The sequence below is a fragment of the Pteropus medius genome, unplaced genomic scaffold, assembly GCF_902729225.1.
Source record: "Pteropus medius unplaced genomic scaffold, Ma_sr-lr_union100, whole genome shotgun sequence".
NCBI classification, from domain to species: Eukaryota; Metazoa; Chordata; class Mammalia; order Chiroptera; family Pteropodidae; genus Pteropus; species Pteropus medius.
Window position 1 is genome coordinate 5,992,862 of NW_024342467.1, and position 20,418 is coordinate 6,013,279.

Genomic DNA, 20,418 nt, shown 5'->3' on the forward strand with positions numbered 1-20,418 from the left:
CTTCCCATCTAAACAATAAAAGATGTGGGGAGATTTCTTTAATTTTTTTTTAAATCTGTGAACCTGTAGACTATAAAGGAAAAAAAATAAAATTAGGATGATCGTGGTGATTAGTTTGGGCACAACTGAATATTTTATTAACTAAATTTTATTACACTAAATGTTTCCAATTACATAGGGCAAAGTCATACTAATTGCTCCCGGATAGATTCTCATCTGGTATGACATTCCATTATGAGGCTGATATGTAAGAATTTAGCCAGCACTCAAGTTATATACAGTGATTTTGCTGTGCCTCTAGATATGTCCAGTTTCCTGTCTCATACACCCATCCTCTCTTGAAAACCTTGATGGCATTTCCTCATTTGCATTTATGAGCAATTTCTAATTCTTAAAACATGTTCGCCTGAAGACTTCAATATGCTCAAGGTGCAAACTTCTCACAAGACTGCCAACCCAATGCCTCAACGGCATATACTTTCTAACCAAAATCTACATATTGCCCATATGTTGTCACCCTTAAAATTTGAATTAAATTATTTATTTTACATTTCTTAACATTTCTGAAGAGACAAAGACAAAGAGGCAAGCCCGAGAACTTAGCTTCAAACTACAATGAAAACGCATTTCATTAAGGAGAATTGTAATAATTATTCCATGTCTATTACTTCTACTCACTATTACTTAAATGTAAAATATAAACTCTCCTACTAATAAAGATACTTGAGACCTATAGGAAAAATCATCCAATGTTAAGAAATTCTACAAGGTAGATATTTCATAGAAAACATTTCATGCAACCTTTATAGCTTCCACATGCAGTCTAAGTGCTGAAATAATCTGGTCTAATGTGTTTCTAAAAAGTAAATGTGAATATGAAATAAAAGGCATCTCTAATAACTGGATGTACATAATCGTAAAATATAATGTAAGGAAAAATCATCAATATTTAAGATGTATATACCAACAGAAATTTGAAAAAATAAGAACTTGATTTAAAATGAGAGCAGTAACTGTATCAAAAGAATAATTAAATTCAATATGGATGTATACACAATGAAAATTGAAAAGAATAAGAACTTGATTTAAAATGACACCAGTATCTATATCAAAAGAATAATTATGTTCTTGGATGTGCAATGACTCTGCCTTTTAGAAGAACACTAAAATTTAAGATTGAGCAAAATAATTTTATTTTTATAAAGCTTTCCAAGTCTTCTTTTAAATTTATTCAGAAAAATCAGGTCTTTTAAAATGAGTCAAAATTATGTATCGTAAACCAAGGAAACAGAAACATCCAATTTTAAAACAACAGAAAACCAGGAGGAGGTTACATCTCCATTAGGGATTAGAGTAATATGAGGCCAGTGGTGAAGATATCTGAACCAGAGTTCTGTGCTATTGTCTTTTTTAAAAAAATATGAAAAAGTCAGAACACAATATCTTATGGTAGAGGACAATTTTAGAATTAAGAATAATTCTGAATCTCATTTAGTTTCATTATAGTGTGATTTACTAATTAACACAGAGATAATAGTTCAAGTTTTCTAAATTCTTATTCCTTGGTGGATTAGCTCATTCATCATTATATCTATTTGATCTTTCATGCCTTTGTGAAAAGATTATGAGACAATTACCTTCCACTTCTTTATTCTTTTCCAGTTCAGGCAATTTAATTTGACATGCACAAAAGTAAATTTTTTTTCACAGATATAAACATTGATCAACTTTTATAACCCAAGCATCATATCCTACAAATCATAAAACATAAAACAACTTAAACATTCTACCACATAAAATAGAGAGGAAGCACAAAAGAGATACTTAGGTAAACATTTCTAAAAACTCAGGAGGTAATTGTCTCTGTGTTTTTCATGCTACCAGTAGCTGACCAACGAGTCCAGAATTTCTTTCTTTGATTAAGTTGGCAATAATAATGGCACCTTGCCTTAAACTGTCCTGTAGTTTCTGCTTCTCCTAAAAAGAAAGGATAAAACAATAATTACTTTAGAAAGAAAAGACATCACACGTTAAATTTAGTAGAGTTACATTTCTTTTTTAAGTTTGTTTGTTTGTTTTTTTTATTTTAAAGTACCCCCAGGTTTACAAAGATATAACTGACACATAATGTTGTGTAAATTTAAGGTGTACAACACAATGATATGATGTATGATATACATTTATATTGTGGAATGATTAAGACAATAGTTATCATATCTATCATTTCATACACTGACCGTTTGGTGGGAGGGTGTGAGGACATTTAAGATCTACCCTTTCAGTAACTTTCAAGGAAACAATATTGTTAACTATAATCCCCATGTTGTACATTATATCCCCAGAACTTATTCCCTTTGTAACTGAAAGTTTGTATCCTTTGACCAATATCTCCTCCATTTCCTCCATCCCTCAGCCCTTGACAATGAGCCTACTACTCTCTTTCTATGAGTTCCAGGAACCACTTTTCAATGCTTTCTGGACTCAGCATTCTATAGAACCCAGATCATAGTCACAGGGATAGACTTGGTCCCTCAAATAAAGGAGAAATTCTCTTGCAAGCACTTTTCATTATAGACAAAAAAAAAAATTTGATGAAGATATCAAGAAAAACACTGATGCAATTTCAAATGCTAACAGTATAAAAGATTATTTTCATTTAATCCAGTATCTGACCAACTTTCACTCTTCCCTGAAGTGTGAATATTTCATCAATGATGCAAGTCTTTCTTTGCCTTGTTTCTGAATGTCTCTAACAACAGACTTATAAACTATGAGTACTGGTGTGTGGGAGGAATCTGCTTGTTGTTTGTGAAGAAAAGATCAGGCAAATTTGTGAAATTCGTGAAATCAGTTATCTCACAAGTTGCTAAACTGTGGTTTTGCCTTTGAAATCATATTGCCTATTAAAATATGTTTATTCTAATTATTGAAGCTTCTTGAAGCCATGAGGGGATGATAATATGAAAAAAAAGGGAAAGTGTAAACAGAGCTAATATCGCTAAGGTCTCTGTGTTATAACTGTGCTATGTTAAAAAAAGAGGGCTCTAGTAACCAACCTCTAAATTTGGCCTTTTCCTTAATACCTTATCCCCATGTTCAATATATTACTAGGACCTGCTGCTTCTGCCTCTTTCACATTTTTTGAATCCATATATTCCACTCAAACTGCTGCTGCCAGCATAAGACCTCTGCCTTGAATTATTGGAACAATCTCGTAACAGCCTATCTAAAGTCTTATACCATTCTACCCTATTTCCTACACAGCAGTCAAAATATTTATTTTAAAATATAGATCTGTTCACATCACAATCTTGCCTGAAATCTTCTGAAGGCCACCTTTAAACTTCAGGATCAAGTCTGAGCCCTTTACCCGGTAATGGAAAGTCTTATCCTTCCAGCTTCTCCCTTAAAACCACTCAAATCTCCAAGCCACACAGAAGTGTTTACGATTGCCCAAGCAAGCCATTTTCCTAACCTTTCATCCCTTTGCACCAGCTAATCCCTTTGCCAGGAATGCTGTCCCACTCCATTCCCAGCTTAGCTGAGTGTAGTTTCTCTGTGGTTCCACCCAGATATCAGCGACTCTTGAAATCCATCCTGGCTCCTGTCCTCCAGCCTCTTTTGGGTGAGGTGAGGCTATGTTTCCACAGCTGTGAATTCCTTAACACACTGAATTCTAAGTCTTTTTAGTTGTCCATTTATTCCACCAGATGATGTTTCTTGATGTGAAGAATTTTTCATTTTATCTTTGAATATGAAACACTTAGCTCAATGCCTAACACATGGTAACACCCCATAAATTATAACAAATTCAAAGCAAAGGAGGCTCTGTGATAGAGGTATCATCACCCTTTCAGTTTAAGTCATTTGCTAACAATGGCCATTATCTGGTTACTTTGTTTACTCCTATTAGCATATTTAGCCAGAAACCTCAACAATAGTACAAAGAAGAATGTTCTCGAAGCTTTACCACTGCCACCACCAGGCCTCCACCAGCCCCAGCCCTGAGTTTCTCATACATGAGGATGGTGGTGAGAGCCCACCTCTGTTAAGCTACTCTTTTCCATCACTTTCTCTGGTGAAGCTGGGAAAGATGCACAAGGGGCTGGATGGTGGCTACTTGGCTTCTTTCATGTTGGTTTTAATGACATTTCAATATTGGATTTCAAATGGTCTACTGGTTTCTAGAATATCACAAGACTTAAATCATATAAAGATAAATAATTAGAAAGCCAAATACATTTGGGCTTAAAATGTGATTCATTTATATAGAATAGATATCATCCATGCCATGTTGTTCATTAAAAAAAAAAAGTATTCTAAAACTGAACAAAATACAAACCAACTATAGGTATGTATCTGTTACTCTTAATGATTAATTAATTACAATGTCACAGGGTTAATAATATACATCTACCCCTCAGTCTTATTTGTTAAATTAAGACATACAACAGATGATGACAATTAAGGTTTCCCCTTCAAAAATAAACAAAAAAAGGCTATCTGTATAGCCTCTTTGAAACCAGTGTATACTTGTCAAATGAAAGCAGCACAATAATAAATGAAGATATGAATAGAAAAAAACCTATTTATGATTCTAGGGCTAGAAAAGTCACATTTCTATATCTTGGAATAAATCTTCCATGCTCATTTTGATAGCCCTATAACTTATATATTTTTAGTTAATAAAAAATTTAAGAATATTCTTTTAAGAATTCAATTACTTCTGCAATTTTTTATTGACATCATTAGAATTCAGTGAGAACTTATGTTAGTCCCCTAAATATTTGTTTTTCCTCTCTGCCTCAGCTCCACTGATCACTTCATTGAGAAATACGGAAATTTAAAAACTGATTAAACGAAATGGTGAGACACACATATACTCAGAAAATTCTGGTATGTATAAAGATCAGCTGGTCAAATAATTTATGGGTTTCAAACTAATATCACCATTCCATATCTCTATAAAAGTATTGATAAAACAGGTTAAAAATGCAAACTCAAATAGATCTTTTAAAAGCATTTCTTGATTCCAGTGGAGATGCAAAACAGTATTATTAATCTTTGAGGAAAGGGGCATCATAAGTGGTCATTTCATTACCATTCACACATATGTATGTATAGATATACATAATACATTCCTTGTGTGTTCCAAATATTATGTAATAAAACGTTCAACATTGACACAAAGTAAGCAAGATCAACATGAACACTGAAAATCACGTTGATAATATGTACTCTTGATATGATGTGATACAAATGGCATTTATCTTTGTGGTCTTCCTCTGCAAAACCCATAACTCCAGTCTAATCACAAGAAAAAGGTCAGATGAATTCCAATAGAGGGGCTTCCTACAATATATTTGACCAGTACTCCTCAAAATTGTCAAGTTCATCAAAAAATAAGGGAATTCTGAGGAAATGTCACAGCCATGAGGAGCGTAAGGAGACATGACAACTAAAAGTCATAACGGTATCCTGGAATAAAAAGTTAAAACTAAGAAAATCTGAATAAACTATAGATTTTAGTTGTTAATAGGGAAAATTGGGAATAAGGCATTTGAAGACTCTGTACAATCATTTCAATTTTTCTTGAAATCTAAAATACAAAATCTATTATTTTTCAAAAAAGGTGTGTGTTCAATTGTGGAGTCCAGAATGGACAAGGGATATTTTGGAAACAAGAAATAATTACTAATTTTCATTGTGGCATATCAATGTGATAAGCTAGACCTTCCATTGCAGGAAAAGGGGGTACCCAAATTACCACAATAAAAGATAAAAATTACCAAAATTAAATTTATCAGCAGTTTATTTACTGTCTGTAACTCTAGCAACTTCCATGCTTCAGGTTTACCTTCATTACCTTGATTACTCACCAGCCATAAAGGTCATGAACTATAGTGGCACACCAGTGTTTACACACCCACATACGAAAATCATGTATTTGTTAAATTAAAAAAAAAGAATATATTTAATGATAAGTCTGCATTATTGTCATAATTATAATTACTTGTTTTATTTTATCTGCTCACTTCATAACAATGCCAACCTTTTATAAAATAATAAAAATATAACTTCTAGCTGAAAAAATACAGCATTCACTCTTTTTCTTGGTTACAACTGTATTATATAATAGAAACCAGTCAGAAAAGTAAAAAATAGAGTAGTTATATTTCTTAAAATAATGAGAAGGGAAATATCAAAATGTTAATAAGAGTAATTTTCGGATAACAAATTTATACCTATTTTTATTTCCTCTGTGTGTTTTGCTATATTTTCAAAATTTCCATAATGAACATAATTTATTCTTCTAAAACTAAAATAAGTTATTTTAAAATTTAGTTTCAAGACTTTAAATTCAAGGAGCTAACTTTGTTTTGTTATCAGATTAAATCAATAACGCAGAATATTGTCCAAATTTCCAGGAAACATTATCTCCTTAAAAATCTTCAAAATCTTACCCCAAAAAAAGCATTTTTGGTTGAATATTCTAGTTTTCAATAAAAGGTCCAAGAAAAAATCATATTAATAATGCATACAGTCTTAGCTTTCATGAAAAATATCATGAAAGTCCAACTAAAAGGGACAACAAAGAATATGTACTTAATTTTATCAGTACATTAACAATTGTTCATTGAGACACTGAGATCTTTAAGAGTTTCTAACAAATTTTTAAAATATTAGAAAGAATGTTAGATAAAATAACAATATAAAATAGCTATTTTTAATTTTCTATATCCTCAAACTGATTTAGGATTAGAATTCACTACGAGTTTTACCTAAAATAGTATCATATTTATCTATTTCTCCATTCTTTGTAATTTCAAGAATAGAATGAAATATACCATGCTTAGATAAAATATGAACAAAAGTTCTTATTACCATTATCGTTTAAACACATAAGGTAATTCTAAATTTACCTGATAGTAATTAAGTCTTGTCAATTGAATCCTGGACTTTGATGTGTGTGTGTGTGTGTGTGTGTGTGTGTGTGTGTGTGTGTGTGTGTGTGTGTGTGTGTGTGTGTAGGGGGTTTGGCTGATAGGTAGGTTTCCTTATGATGGTTATATATATATTTCTCATTTTCAGTAGAGGAGTAAAGTCATGCTGCAGAAATTCTCATGGAACTTCTAAATCTTTGGCAAGATTTGGGGAATCAGAGAAAGTAGATTATTATTTTCACAGAAGCTTGAGAATGATAGCAGTACCTCCATAATTCACAGCAGCTCTTTTCCCTCCCCCCACCATCCATCTCATGATTTGCACAAATAAAGCCTGCAGTTCCAGAAGTAAGTTACTAAGAAGTTGCACCTTACACATGTACACAAATGTTAATTTTCTATAATGCCCATGTCTTCAAAATGTCTTACTTACTAACCATTCCTTTCAATTCTCTCAAAGGGCAACTTTTGACAAAACTATTACAAGTGTACATAAACTTGAAGAACTTTTTAAAAGGTATATTTTAAAACATTAAACCCTATCATTGTACTACACAGCTCTCAGTATTTGAATTAGAGATACAAACTAATTTATGGTATGCTGTTAGAATCAAATTTACATGCATTTTGTAGAATGTGGTCTCAAAGAATAGCAGGAAAAGCAATGACGTCATTGTTGTCCAAATCTTTATAGACAGACTGAAAGGAAAACTTTTAGAGATATTCATCCTCCATACACATCATTCCTCAAGAATGCAATGTGCTCTGTTAAAAGGAAAATCATAAAATTAAAATATATGTATATATATTTAGGTTTTAGATGTCTCAGGAGATTACAGAGCCCTCTTGAAGGGTAAACATTACCGTGTCTCAGCAAATTTCATACCTAAAATCTAATTCAATTTCCAAGAGTTACAAAGCTGTCTTGAAATTCAAATGCTTATAATTTGAAATATATTCTTCTTCCATACATTCTTGTTTTGGTGAACTTATGCAAAAATTACCTAAACACCACAAAATTTCAAAGACTCTAAACAAATAAAAGTGTACTATCTATATCTATATAAACATGTAGACCTACATATCTTTCTATCCATACAACATACAATTACAAAAATCCTAAGTTGCAGATTTCGTTACATTTTTAAGATAATATCAAAGTTAAAAATATCTGTATACATTTTGCTGATATGGAAGAAAAAAAATCTAATGGTAAAACACTGTCCCCTAGTGGAGATGAAAATGAATGTTTGGTGTTTGTAAAGTTCTAAAATGCAGGAAAAAGCAGTCAGTCACCTATTGAAAGAGTTTAAGAAAAACAAAAGTCATCTTCCAAATAAAAGCATTTTCCTCTTGTTCATTTGAGTGAAACAACTGTCTCCAAAACCTAGATAATAAAATACTCATGAAAATGCACATGAGTTTAGTTACTAATATAATCATCACACAGCAGTTTTCATCTCCTTTATTCTCTGTGCCTTGCACACACTGTAGGTGCTTGAGTGTTTGTGGAATGAGGTAATTAAGAAAAAAGATTGGTCAATAAAACTCTGGGGGGCAGCACGGTTACTTTGCTAAATAGGAAAGGCCCAAACTATGCAGTGTTCAGAGCCAAAGTGCAGGGGGGTAAAACATGGGCAGCCAAAAGCACGAGACGTCTGGGCTGAGAAACAAGCAGTTCATTATTGTGTCAATTATTTCTAGATCTGGGACTTGTCATACTGTCATACTTTACTATCTTACAGCATCATTCATAATATAAATTCTACAACTTAAGAAAGTTGAAAAAGCAGTCTCATACACAATGTCCCTTTTAATTAGCAAAACTGTTTTGATCCTACACAACTCATCCAACAGTTACTAAGTCCTGCTGGTTTTCTCTTGTGACATCCTTCACCAGTCACAGTCTAAGTCTACATCCACGCCATCCTATACCTGAATTCCTCTAGGATGCCCTAACTGGCTACTTCTCTTTGCCTTTGGCTATTGTTCTAACCTCACAACAATTTTTACCATATCAAACCCATATTACTTTCAGCACGAACATCATCTAAGCATTCGAGGCCATCCACAAACAATCTAATCAACTCTTCTAATCACACTTCTCACTCCTTTACTATACAGAATCTACTTTTGTGGCCATACTGGTGATAGTCATTGTTATTCCTTCTCCAGTCAAATAGATTCCTAATCATTGTCTAATTCATGCTGAGTTTCAAAGACCTGGCTATGATGACTTCCTCTTATGATATTGTCTATTTTACTAGACATCAGCAATTTATATGATCACAGACTCATAGTTTCTTATTAATATTTTTATTAGGTTTACATATGTACAGGTCTTATTTTCATAGCTAAAATGTAGATAATAAAAGATAACTCTTCAGAATTAAATCCTAGACTCACATAAAGTATTATATCCATAGCAGGTACTCATTAAATGTTAACTGGATTAATTTACTAATTGATTCTATAAAGATCTGGCTTTATATATAACTATTAAGACATCTTTGAAATATCAAAGTTTTAAGATAAAAGATATATCATTATGGAAATAATCCCTTAAACATAAAATTAAGAAAAAACTTGTACCTGTACCTAGAAACTAGAATTGTGTCAAAAGCTAGAATTCTGAGCTAAATAAATTATGTCAAAAGCTAGAATTCTGAGCTAAAAGAATACCTGGTCTGGGAGGTAAGTGTAAGGGACATTGATAAATTAACACTAATATACCCAAGTTAGAGGGATAATAGTAGATGACGAGGTGGGATTCTCTTATATGAGGTGGCTGTATAAGCAGAAAATCTACATACTAGGTGCGGGTTGGGCAATGGATACTGTTTCTACAATGCATGAGAAATAATAAGAGAAACAGAAAGATCATTCAGAAGAGTTTCTTCTTTAGTGGATGGCCCAGGTGTTAGTAGAAAAACTACTGACAATTTCTCTTGAAGAAGAAAGTCTGGTTAAATTTTCCCATAAAATATAATTTAAAATTTTTAATTATAAACTTAATGCAAGAAAATAATTAAAATGGGCAATTCAAAAATATTCTCCTGGTAGCAATGTGTGTGTGTGTGTGTATGTGTGAGAGAGAGAGAGAGAGAGAGAGAGAAGAAAAAAGCTCTTCAAAGCTCTTCTTGTTGTAGAATTCCAATTAATAAATTTGGAAAGAATGATGAAAATAGGAAATCACCACTCGAGAAGTACTACCATATAATTGTTCCCAGTAAGAATCATCAGTATATACTAAAATTAGCATGCACAATTCTGATAACTGGTATATTTACATAGTCTCAAGATAGCTCCCCACAAGATATTTATTAATTATATAGGGGAAAAAATAACAAATTTTCAGTGGAGAAATGTGGCAGGCCCCACATTAACTAAGTGATCACAATTGACATCAACCATAATGAGACACGAGGACATCATATAACCTCTGATATAATGCACTGAGAAGAATACAACATTACTTCTGTAGCACTCTTGCCAAGAATTCATAGCCTGTGTTTATTCATGAGGAAACATCAAACAAACCTAAATCGAGAGACATTATACATTATAACAGGCCAGAATTTATCAAAAATGCAAAGTCATGAAAGACAAAGACTGATGATGTGTCCCAGATTAAACAAGACTAAAAAGAGATGACAACAAAATGCACCATGTATCTCAGTGCTGGATCAACTAGAAAAAATAGTGGGAAAACTGACACAATGTAATAAAATTTCTAGATTAGATAATGGTGTTATATCGTTTATTCCTTGATTTTCATACTGTGATAAGATGTTAATATTGGGGATTCTGGGTCAAGGGCATACAGGAATTATTTGTACTATTTTTCTTAATTTTATTAAATTTATTGGGTTGACATTTATTGGTTAATAAAATTATATAGATTTCAAATATACAATTCTATAATACCTCATTTGTACATTGCATTATGTGTTCACCACCAAAGTAAAATCTCCTTTCCTCACCATATATTTGACCCCCTTTATCTTTATCTACCTTTGCCCACCCCCTTTCCCTCTGGTAACCACTAAACTGTTGTCTTTGTCTATGAGTTTTTGTTTGTCTTGCTTGTTTGTTGCTTTCAGTTTTATATCTCACATATGAGTGAAATCATATGGTTCTCAGCTTTTTCCATCTGACTTATTTTCCTTAGCATTATATTTTCAAGATCTATCTTGAATGGCAGTATTTCATCTTTTCTTATGGCTAAGTAGTATGTCACTGTATATATGTACCACATCTTCTTTAGCCAATCATCTATCAAAGGGCACTTTGGTTGTTTCCATGTCTTGGCCACTGTGAATAAAGCTGCAATGAACACAGGGGTACATATATCTTCACAAATAAATGTTTTCAATATTTTGTGGTAGATACCCAGAGGAGAGATTGCTGGGTCATATGGTAATTCTATTCTTAATTTTTTGAGGAACCTCCATACTGTTTTCCACAGTGGCTGTACCAATTTACATTCCCACCAGAAGTGTATAAGGATTCTTTTTTCTCCACAACCTCTCCAACACTTGCTATTACTTGTCTTCTAGATAAGAACCATTCTAACACATGTGTGATGGCATATAATTGTGGTATTGATTTGCATCCCCCTAATAGCTAGTGATGTTGAGCATCTTTTCATATATCTATTGGCCATTTGTAAGTCTTGGGAGAAGTGTCTGTTCAGGTCCTTTGCTATTTTTTAATTGGATTGTTTGTGTTTTTGTTATTGTTGAGTTGTATAAGTTCTTTATATATTTTAGATATTAGCTCCTTATCAGAGGCATTGTTTGTAAATATCTTCTCCCATTCAGTTGGTTGCCTCTTTGTTTTGTTGATGGTTTCTTTTGCTGTACAGCAGCTTTTTAGTTTGATAAAATCTCATTCATTTGTTTTTTGCTTTTACTTCCCTTGCCTTTGAAGTCAAATTCATAAAATCCTAAGACCAAGGTCTATAAGTTTAGCATCTATGTTTTCTTTTATGTATTTTATTGTTTCAGGTATTATGTTTAGGTCTTTGATCCATTTTGAGTTAACTTTTGTATATGGTAACAAACAGCAGTCTCGTTTCATTCTTTTGCATGTGGTTTTCCAATTTTCCCAGCATTTGTTAACGAGGCTTTCCTTTCTCCATTGTATGTTTCTGGCTCCTTTGTTGAAAATTATTTACCCATATATATATGGGTTTATTTCTGAGCTTTCAATTCTGTTCCATTGGTCTGTGTCTGTTTTTCTGCCAATATCATGCTGTTTTGATTACCGTCACTTTGTAGTATAATTTGAAGTAGGATGTGATATCTCCGGTGCTGTTCTTTTTACTTATTATTGCTTTGGTTATTTGAGATATTCTGTGATTCCACGCAAATCTGATGATTGTTTATTCTATTGCTTTAAAAAACGCTACTGGAATTTTGATGAGGATTGCATTAAATCTGTATGTCACTTTGGGTAATAACCATTTCAACTATGCTTATTCTTCCAATTCATGAACAAAGAATATGTTTCCATTTCTTTGTATCTTTAATTTCTTTAATAATGTCATATAGTTTTCAGTGTATGGGTCCTTCACAACCTTTGTTAAGTTTATTACTAGGTATTTTATTCTTTTTGTTGCAATTGCAAAAGAAATTTTTTCATTTATTTTTCTGAAATTTCATTGTTAGTGTATAGGAACACAAAGGATTTTTGTACATTGTTTTTGTATCCTGCAACTTTACTGTATTTCTTTATTGTTTCTAATAGTTTTTGGTAGAGTCTTTAGGGTGTTCTATATAAAGAATCATGTTCTCTGCAAAAAGGGACAATTTGACTTCTTCAGTCTGGATGTCTTTTATTTCTTTCTCTTGCCTGAATGCTCTGGCTAGGACTTCTAGTACTATTCTGAATAACAATGATGATAGTAAACAGCCTTTTCTTGTTCCTAATCTTAGAGAAAAGCTTTTAGTTTTTCATCACTAATGAAAATAGCTGAGTGTTTGTAATATATGGCCTTTATTATGCTGACATACTTTCCTTCTATACCTATTTTATTAAGTGTTTTAATCATAAATGGATGTTGTATCTTTGTGTTATTTTTTAATTTCTCATTTTATACAAATCCAAACTAATATATATATATATATGTGTGTGTGTGTGTGTGTATATATATACATATATATATATACACACACACACACACACACATATATATATATAATCATCATTGACTTTAAGTGAATAAGAAAGGAAAAAGTAAATAAATATGCATGTAAAATTCAATAAACAATCAGCAGTAGTAAGAAACAAGATTATACCTTATGAAATCACTAGGGAAAAAAAGTAAAGGAAATATAATACACTCTATGAGGTAAATTCCATTACTTAAAAACCTAAACCAAGAGAGGTTAAGAAACTTGTCCATAGTTGCAGACATAGATAATGAATGAAAAAATCAGACTTGAAACCAAAATCAGAATCTATAGAGTCTAAGCACTTAACAACAGCATTAGAGACATTCTTATCTAAGAAAACATGCTTCTATATGACTATTTAAAGTTCAGATTCATTAATTTTTTTTTTGCTCAGCTTAATATCAAAGTAAAAATATAATCCCTCTTGAGATTTTTAAATGACTCAGGAACAATAAATAGGCTGTGTGGTCTGCCTCCACAACTGTAAAAAAAAAATACCAATTTATGTTTTATGACATGAATACAAACTGATGAGAGAATTAAATCTCTTGGATCAATAATAATAAAAACTCTAATTCGTACATTGGGACACTAATTCCAGAATTTGTAACATCCAGACAAAAGGTAGAAGCAAGCATTATTCAGTGACTATTTATGGAGAAATTAAAAAACAAAGTTCTGTAAAACAAATGTAGGGGACATAAAGCAAATATTTATTGAGTCAAAATGTCATTTTGTCTTATAGTTTACATCGTCACACATGTACATTGCAAAAGTAAGCAGGAAGCCTTGTCAATTTCAGGAATTGTCATGCCATAAAACGGTAAGTCATAAAGAACAACAAATACCAGAATCATGTTGCTAGAGCAAAGGCAAAAATAAAAATTTAAACCAAAACACACATTGATTTGACTGTCACGGTTGGATGGGTTTGGCATGATCCCTGGCAGGATCTGTTGTATATTGAGAAGTGATGAATGTTAGCTTTCTCTGCCGACATGTTTTCAGTGAGGTATAGAATATAGGAAAGGCTAAGCAACATTTTTAATGATTGCTCCAGCATTTTAATAAACTGAAAAAGATCTGAGGCGAACACAAAGAAGCAGTGCACTAGAAATCTCCTGTGCACCCTGGAAAGCTTACAAAGGCAACACTAACATGTTTCCATTCACTCAGCCTGGAGCATCGTTCTCCGGTTTCCTGAATATACTAATTTCATGAAGAATAATTTAAGTGTTATATAGAACACACACAATCAAAAGGAAAAAAAGGGCTATAAAATCTTTCTTTCTTTTGTTTATTCGTTCTGATTGGGATTGGAAGACCTTTAAAAGACAAATAAATGCCCGGTGGCTATAAATAATTAAAATACTAGCAAAGAGGAGTAATAATTACAAGAAAAAATGTGTGTCTGGATTATACACATCTAATGAAAAGAACGAGATACTTGTGAATACTGAACACTAAATCATGAAAGCAAAAAAAAAAAATGATTGATAATCTTTATAGAAATACATTAAAAGACAGTTAAAAGTAAACCCCAGTTCAATGATAGAAAGTGTATATGCATCATTATTATAAAAATATAGTCCTCACAAAGAATGAAATATTTATTGCCATAACTTGAAATATGAAAGGAAAGCATGCACTAAAAAATCTAGCCTGCTCAGATTTGTTTAGTTTGGATTTCAGTACTTTAGTTGGAAATAAGTTCTCATCATTGTGGGACAAAAACAAAGCAAAAACATACACTCACAGAGATTACCTATAAAGACTATAGCTTACAATGGCATTCTTCTAGATATTATATTCCTCATTTCTGAAAGTAAGTCTTGTGAAATTTAGGAAAAGAAAGGTAGGGAAGGTTTGTCTAAGCATTATGGAAAAAGCCCTGGGGTTTGTTCTTCATGTTTTCAATCATCAATTCTGGAGGAACATCCTGATTACAATTATTTTCAATCTGAGGTAACAATTTCACGTACAGTCCTTTATAGCATGTTACCTTTATATCTTTAACTAATTTGTGGTGGATAGAAGAAATAGAGTGGTTTTACAAGGGAAACAAAATAGATTTGTTTAATCAAACAGTAAAAAATGTATTGTTCTCAATTAGGCATATTGTAGACATATGATTATTAGAGAACATAAGACAGTCCAAAGAGTTTTCATTATCTCATAACATTAGTTTGGTTGCTTGTTTTTTAAAAAAATAGGAGGTATGGAAAGATTTTAAATATAAGTGATACATGTTATATTTTAATATGCTTAACATTTAAACGCTCTAAGAAATGTCACTAAGCTTCTAAGTATTTCTTCTTCCCTTCAAAACAGTTAGTTGACATTTCCTGCAGTCTGATACATTGCTAATTTCTAGGGCATATCAAACAGAAAAAAAATTCAGCTTAAGTTATAGAGGAGGAATATTGAATACAGATGAACCATAAGGAAATAAAATTTCAGATGAGTCTAAAAGTGAATGATATTAGATCCATGAAGATCTATCTTCTCTGTCAGGAAACAAGATTCAAAAACCCCAGTAACAGAGCTCTGTCTAGCAATATGCACTTTCACAACGACACAAGAGGTCAACGATATTCTTTTAAATAACTGTTTTATAGGTCTTAGCTGGGGACTGCCCAACTATCTAGCAACCAAGTAAATATCATGTAATTGTGAAGACGAACTCTAATGAATTGCATGCTAAGTTGTGTGGTGTTTCAGAGGCATGGAAAGGAGTCAGTGTGCCACAGCAAACTCTACAGATATCCATGGACTAGTAACTTAAAAGAGATAATGAATTTGTGAGCTTTTAACTGCTTTATTTACAACTGCCTACATTTTAGAAAAATACCTTGACAGATTGAGAATAAGTAAAGGTTTTAAAAATTTGACAAAATAAGATTTCAACAAATAAATATAAATAAAACAAAAAAATAAATAAATTTGACTTAACAACCATTCATCCTAATTTGAAACTGATAATCACCTCTTTTCAAGGGCTACTCAAAATCTTAATACCTGAAATAGCATTTAAAATATATAATTTCTTTTGTATCCTGCTACTTTACTGAATTCTTTTATAAGGTCTATCAATTTTGGTGGATTCTTTAGATTCCACTTCTGGGTAATTATCCTCAGAAAACTAAAACATTAATTTAAAAAGATATATGCACTCCTGTGTTCACTAGAGCATTATTTACAATAACTGAGATATAGAAGCAACCTAAATGTCCATCAACAGATGAATGAATAAAGATGTAACACACACATGCACACACACACACACACACACACACACACACACACACTGAATATTACACAGCAATAAAAAAGAATGAAATCTTCTCATTTGAACAACATGGATGGACCTAGAGGGTATTATGCTAAATGAAATAAGCCAGACACATAAAGACAAATACCACATGGTTTCACTTATATGTGGAATCTAAAACAAAACAAATGAACAAGCAAAATAAAATAAAAAACAGACTCATAGAAACAGAGACCAAAGAGATGGTCACCAGAAAGGAGGAGGATAGCGAGATGAATGAGAAAGGTGAAGGAAAAGATAGTTAATAATATTGTGATAAGTTTGCACAATGACGGATGATTACTAGAATTAGCAGTGAACAAATTGTAAGGTATACAAATATTAAATCAGTATACTGTACACTTGAAACTAATATAACTGATATATTTTATACCAATGGTATCTAATTAGAAAAGTATAATATAATATAATTTCTTATTTTGATTTTGGGATAGTTAGAGAAAGCACAAAAGAAAGAGTGGTTCATTTTTTGAAACTAAAAAAACAATCTTTTAAAACTGTGAATAAACACAAAACAAGAGTTTGTATTACTTTAAATATAGTAATTATTCAATTTCCTTTTTTTTCAGTTATAAAACAATACCCAAGCATAGCCGCCACCATTTACTCCGAGGCCATCTAGGTAATGTACTATTCATTTAGAAATAGCTCATTTCTTTCAAGCAACCCAACAGAATAATTTAGAGGCTCATTAAGAATAAACTCAATGAATCAACTAGATAGTAATCATCATAAATTTGAAGAAAATGTGAGAACGATAACAACCAAGACAGGGTGCGCTTTCAAGGACGGGATTATAAGTAATGAGAACTATAATGATGAACTCTCTGGACTGCCACCTCCACCCACTGCTATGTCATACGTTCCAAACATCTTTAAAGAAGAAATCAATTACTTTTTAATTTTAAAAAGTAGGTTGTCTAATGCATGATGGCTTGAGAATATAAAAGAAGAACAAAACTTTATTTTTGTGAGAATGTCTTATTTTAATAAATCATTGAGAAGCTGAGGACACATGCCCTCCTCATTTTAAATCTCTACAAATGTGCATTAGTGGTGATGGTGACATTAAGTGCACTCTGGAAGTGCACATGTGCAAACACAAACACACATGTGATAATACTAGAAATGAAAGGAAAATGCTAAGATGTGACTATGCATTTTAGAGAATGTTTGAGACATTGAAAAAAGATGGAATCATACTGGAAATAAAAACCATAGACCAAAACATGCACAAGGTAGGGTGCTGGAGAAGGCAATTCCAGGTTGGTTCGAGCTGAGGGTGACCAAATTCCAGGAGCAAAAAAAATTCCTGGGCCAACCTCCAGGGTAACTAGTCATTAACTATATTCTAAGGAGACAACAGGATGGCCCATACTTCACTCCCTGCCTCCATTAAAAAACTGGCAATAAAGATGTTTACTCATAGCCTGAAGCAGATCGGGCACTTGATCCAGAGAAATAACAATGCTTTAGGTTCTTAGCAAATTCCAGAAAGAAAGGGGTGCTTTTCAAGGGAAACAGGCTATCAGAAGTAAATGATTTTAATAATAATAACGTGAAACTTTAATGCCGTGTTAATTAAAAGTTGTGATAATATGAATACAATGTTTTCTCATCACAATACTCTGTGAAAAAGAATAGTTTATACTAAAATTTCAAGTTTGATTTTAACATATAAAAATCTGTTGTGATTTAACACATTAAGAGTAAAGGAAAAACACACTAGGAATGGTTAATTATATGTCAAAAAGCATTTAGTACTATTCAACATCTATCTCTGAATAAAAAGAAAAAAGAAAAGAAAAAAATCAAGGAAAAATGAGGAGAATAATGTTTCATTAAGAATTTTCCTGAAAGTTAGAGAAAGCACAAGGATAAATGGTATCACTACTGGGTTTCTTAGCTAATGTAACAGGACAAGAAAAATAAATTAAAGGGTTAAATATTAAAAAGACATAATCTATCCTCTTTTTTAAACATAAGGAATAATCATTTGAAAATATAAAAGAACTATTAAAAGAGTTCGGTACATGGATTAGATATAAGATCAATCAAAACAATGCAAGCTTTCTTATATAATAACTATAACCAATTACAAAAGTTAATATTTTTAAAGCTCCTGCTCACGATATTTGGTAGCTCTCAAAACACTGGCAATAACCAATTATAAAAGTAATAATAGAAAAAATAATCAGAATAGCAAAAACATAGAAAAGCCATAAGTGATCAAAATTAAGTCTTGAAAAGTATCAAGCCTATTTTCAGCTCTTTGAATATGTTCTCGTCTATCACACAGCCTTCTTATATGCTGCTTCTTCTCTCTAGAAAGCATTATCGTCCACCTTTACTTTCTTTGGTCTGTCTCCTCAGTTGGAAAAGCTGCCTTTCATTTTCACTCTTCCTCAAGAAAGTCTTTCTTGACACCTCTGCCTGGTCAAACCCATCCATCTTTGGCTCTCGTTGTGTTTCTCCTTTTAAGCTCTTGTCTCTGTTCCAATTTTATATTTTTTGTTAGTGTAATTCACTCCTTGCCTGAAGCTCCATGCTATGATACCAGCTACCACGTAGCCTCGTCTGTTTTGTGCTCAACACTGACTGTACTCTGAGTAACTGTCATGATACCCAAGCCAGAGTAGATACCAGTACTTATTTTTACAGGGAATTAAATATTTTGAATGAATAAATGTGTAAGGGATAAAATTTAGGTTTCTGGCATTGGTTGTTGATGAACTTCTGCAATTCTTTCAGGATCCTTCTTTTGCCCTTTTTCTATTCTAAGTTTCCATTTTATCTCCCTCCAACTCTTTCCCATTACTCCTTGACATCCAATTTCAGTGATCAGGAAAAATGTTTCTGTTTTAAGGTTCCAATCATGCTGGTATATTACCATCCCAATTCTCAGGGTCCATTCTTTCCTGATTGATGACCTAGCTTTATGTAAAACTCGGGACAAAAACACGACTGTACACAATTACACAAGTTAATAGAAAGTTCTATGACTGCAAATCCTTCCTTCTGTGCCACACTGCTCATTCCTAAATGGAGGAACAGATTCCCAAAGGGCAAGTGTCACCTTACTAACACTGACCCCAGTCCTAACTCTGCCAGGTTGCAATAATTGGGAAGCTCCCTACAACTTTCTTTTTCCCTTTTGTATACTGCCTAAGAGTCCAGTAACTTAAGGTAGATGCATGATGAATCTCTGTATCCTATTTTTAAAATTAGGTCCAAACTTAGCATCTGGAAGGTATTCTTAGGAGTTTGGGATTTAAAGATGAGGAGATTCCCTCTTTTCAGAATGAAATATATTTCCTATTTGGGGTTCTTTTAATTCATTTTAGTGAATTTTCAAAGAAAAGACATATGTATTTAACTACTCAGCCCTTAATACTCTACAAATCTTCCCGAGGTAAGATTCTGCCTTTTGATTAGTTTGTTTCCAGTAGTTTTCGATAACTTGGCCATGTTACTCCATTCACAGTTACTAAATCTCCATTGTGTATATATACAGTGCTATATAAGAAACTATAAGGTACACAGAAATGTGTTAACAGGTACCATTTTTAAATGTAATATCTGGAAGAGAAATGATCAAAGAGGGACTAGAGCAGAGGTTCCCAACCTTAGCATTATTGTCACTTTGGGCTGGATAATTATTATAGGGGATTGTTCTGTGCTTTGTATGATGTTTACCATCATCCATAGCCTCTGCTCACCAGACACCCATCACATTGCATGTGCAGTTGTGAAAAATATCTCAATGTGCCCTGGGGCAAAACTCCTTCTGATTGAGAACTACCAGATTAGAGGTAGGGAAGTAATTGTTTTTAGATATAAAGTAAGGGAGATCTTTACTAAAGCAATGAGGACTCGAAATACATAATGAAGAACACATATACAGAATTCCCTTATTGATTCAAATTGCCAGTCTTTGCAATGGGAAAATGCTACTCAGAAAAGG

The 20,418-nt window shown here is 32.4% G+C and overlaps 1 protein-coding gene across 3 annotated transcripts in view; it reads right to left on the minus strand.

Annotated features, from left to right (window-relative positions):
* Positions 1-1,169: 1,169 nt before the first annotated feature.
* Positions 1,170-20,418, minus strand: part of CRPPA (CDP-L-ribitol pyrophosphorylase A) — a 228,728-nt gene continuing 209,479 nt past the window's right edge. For all 3 annotated transcript variants that reach the window (XM_039862441.1, XM_039862440.1, XM_039862439.1), the window contains one exon: positions 1,170-1,977. In XM_039862441.1, coding sequence (XP_039718375.1) covers positions 1,873-1,977 — 105 coding nt within the window. In that variant the 3' untranslated portion in view covers positions 1,170-1,872. The remainder of the gene's footprint in view (positions 1,978-20,418) is intronic.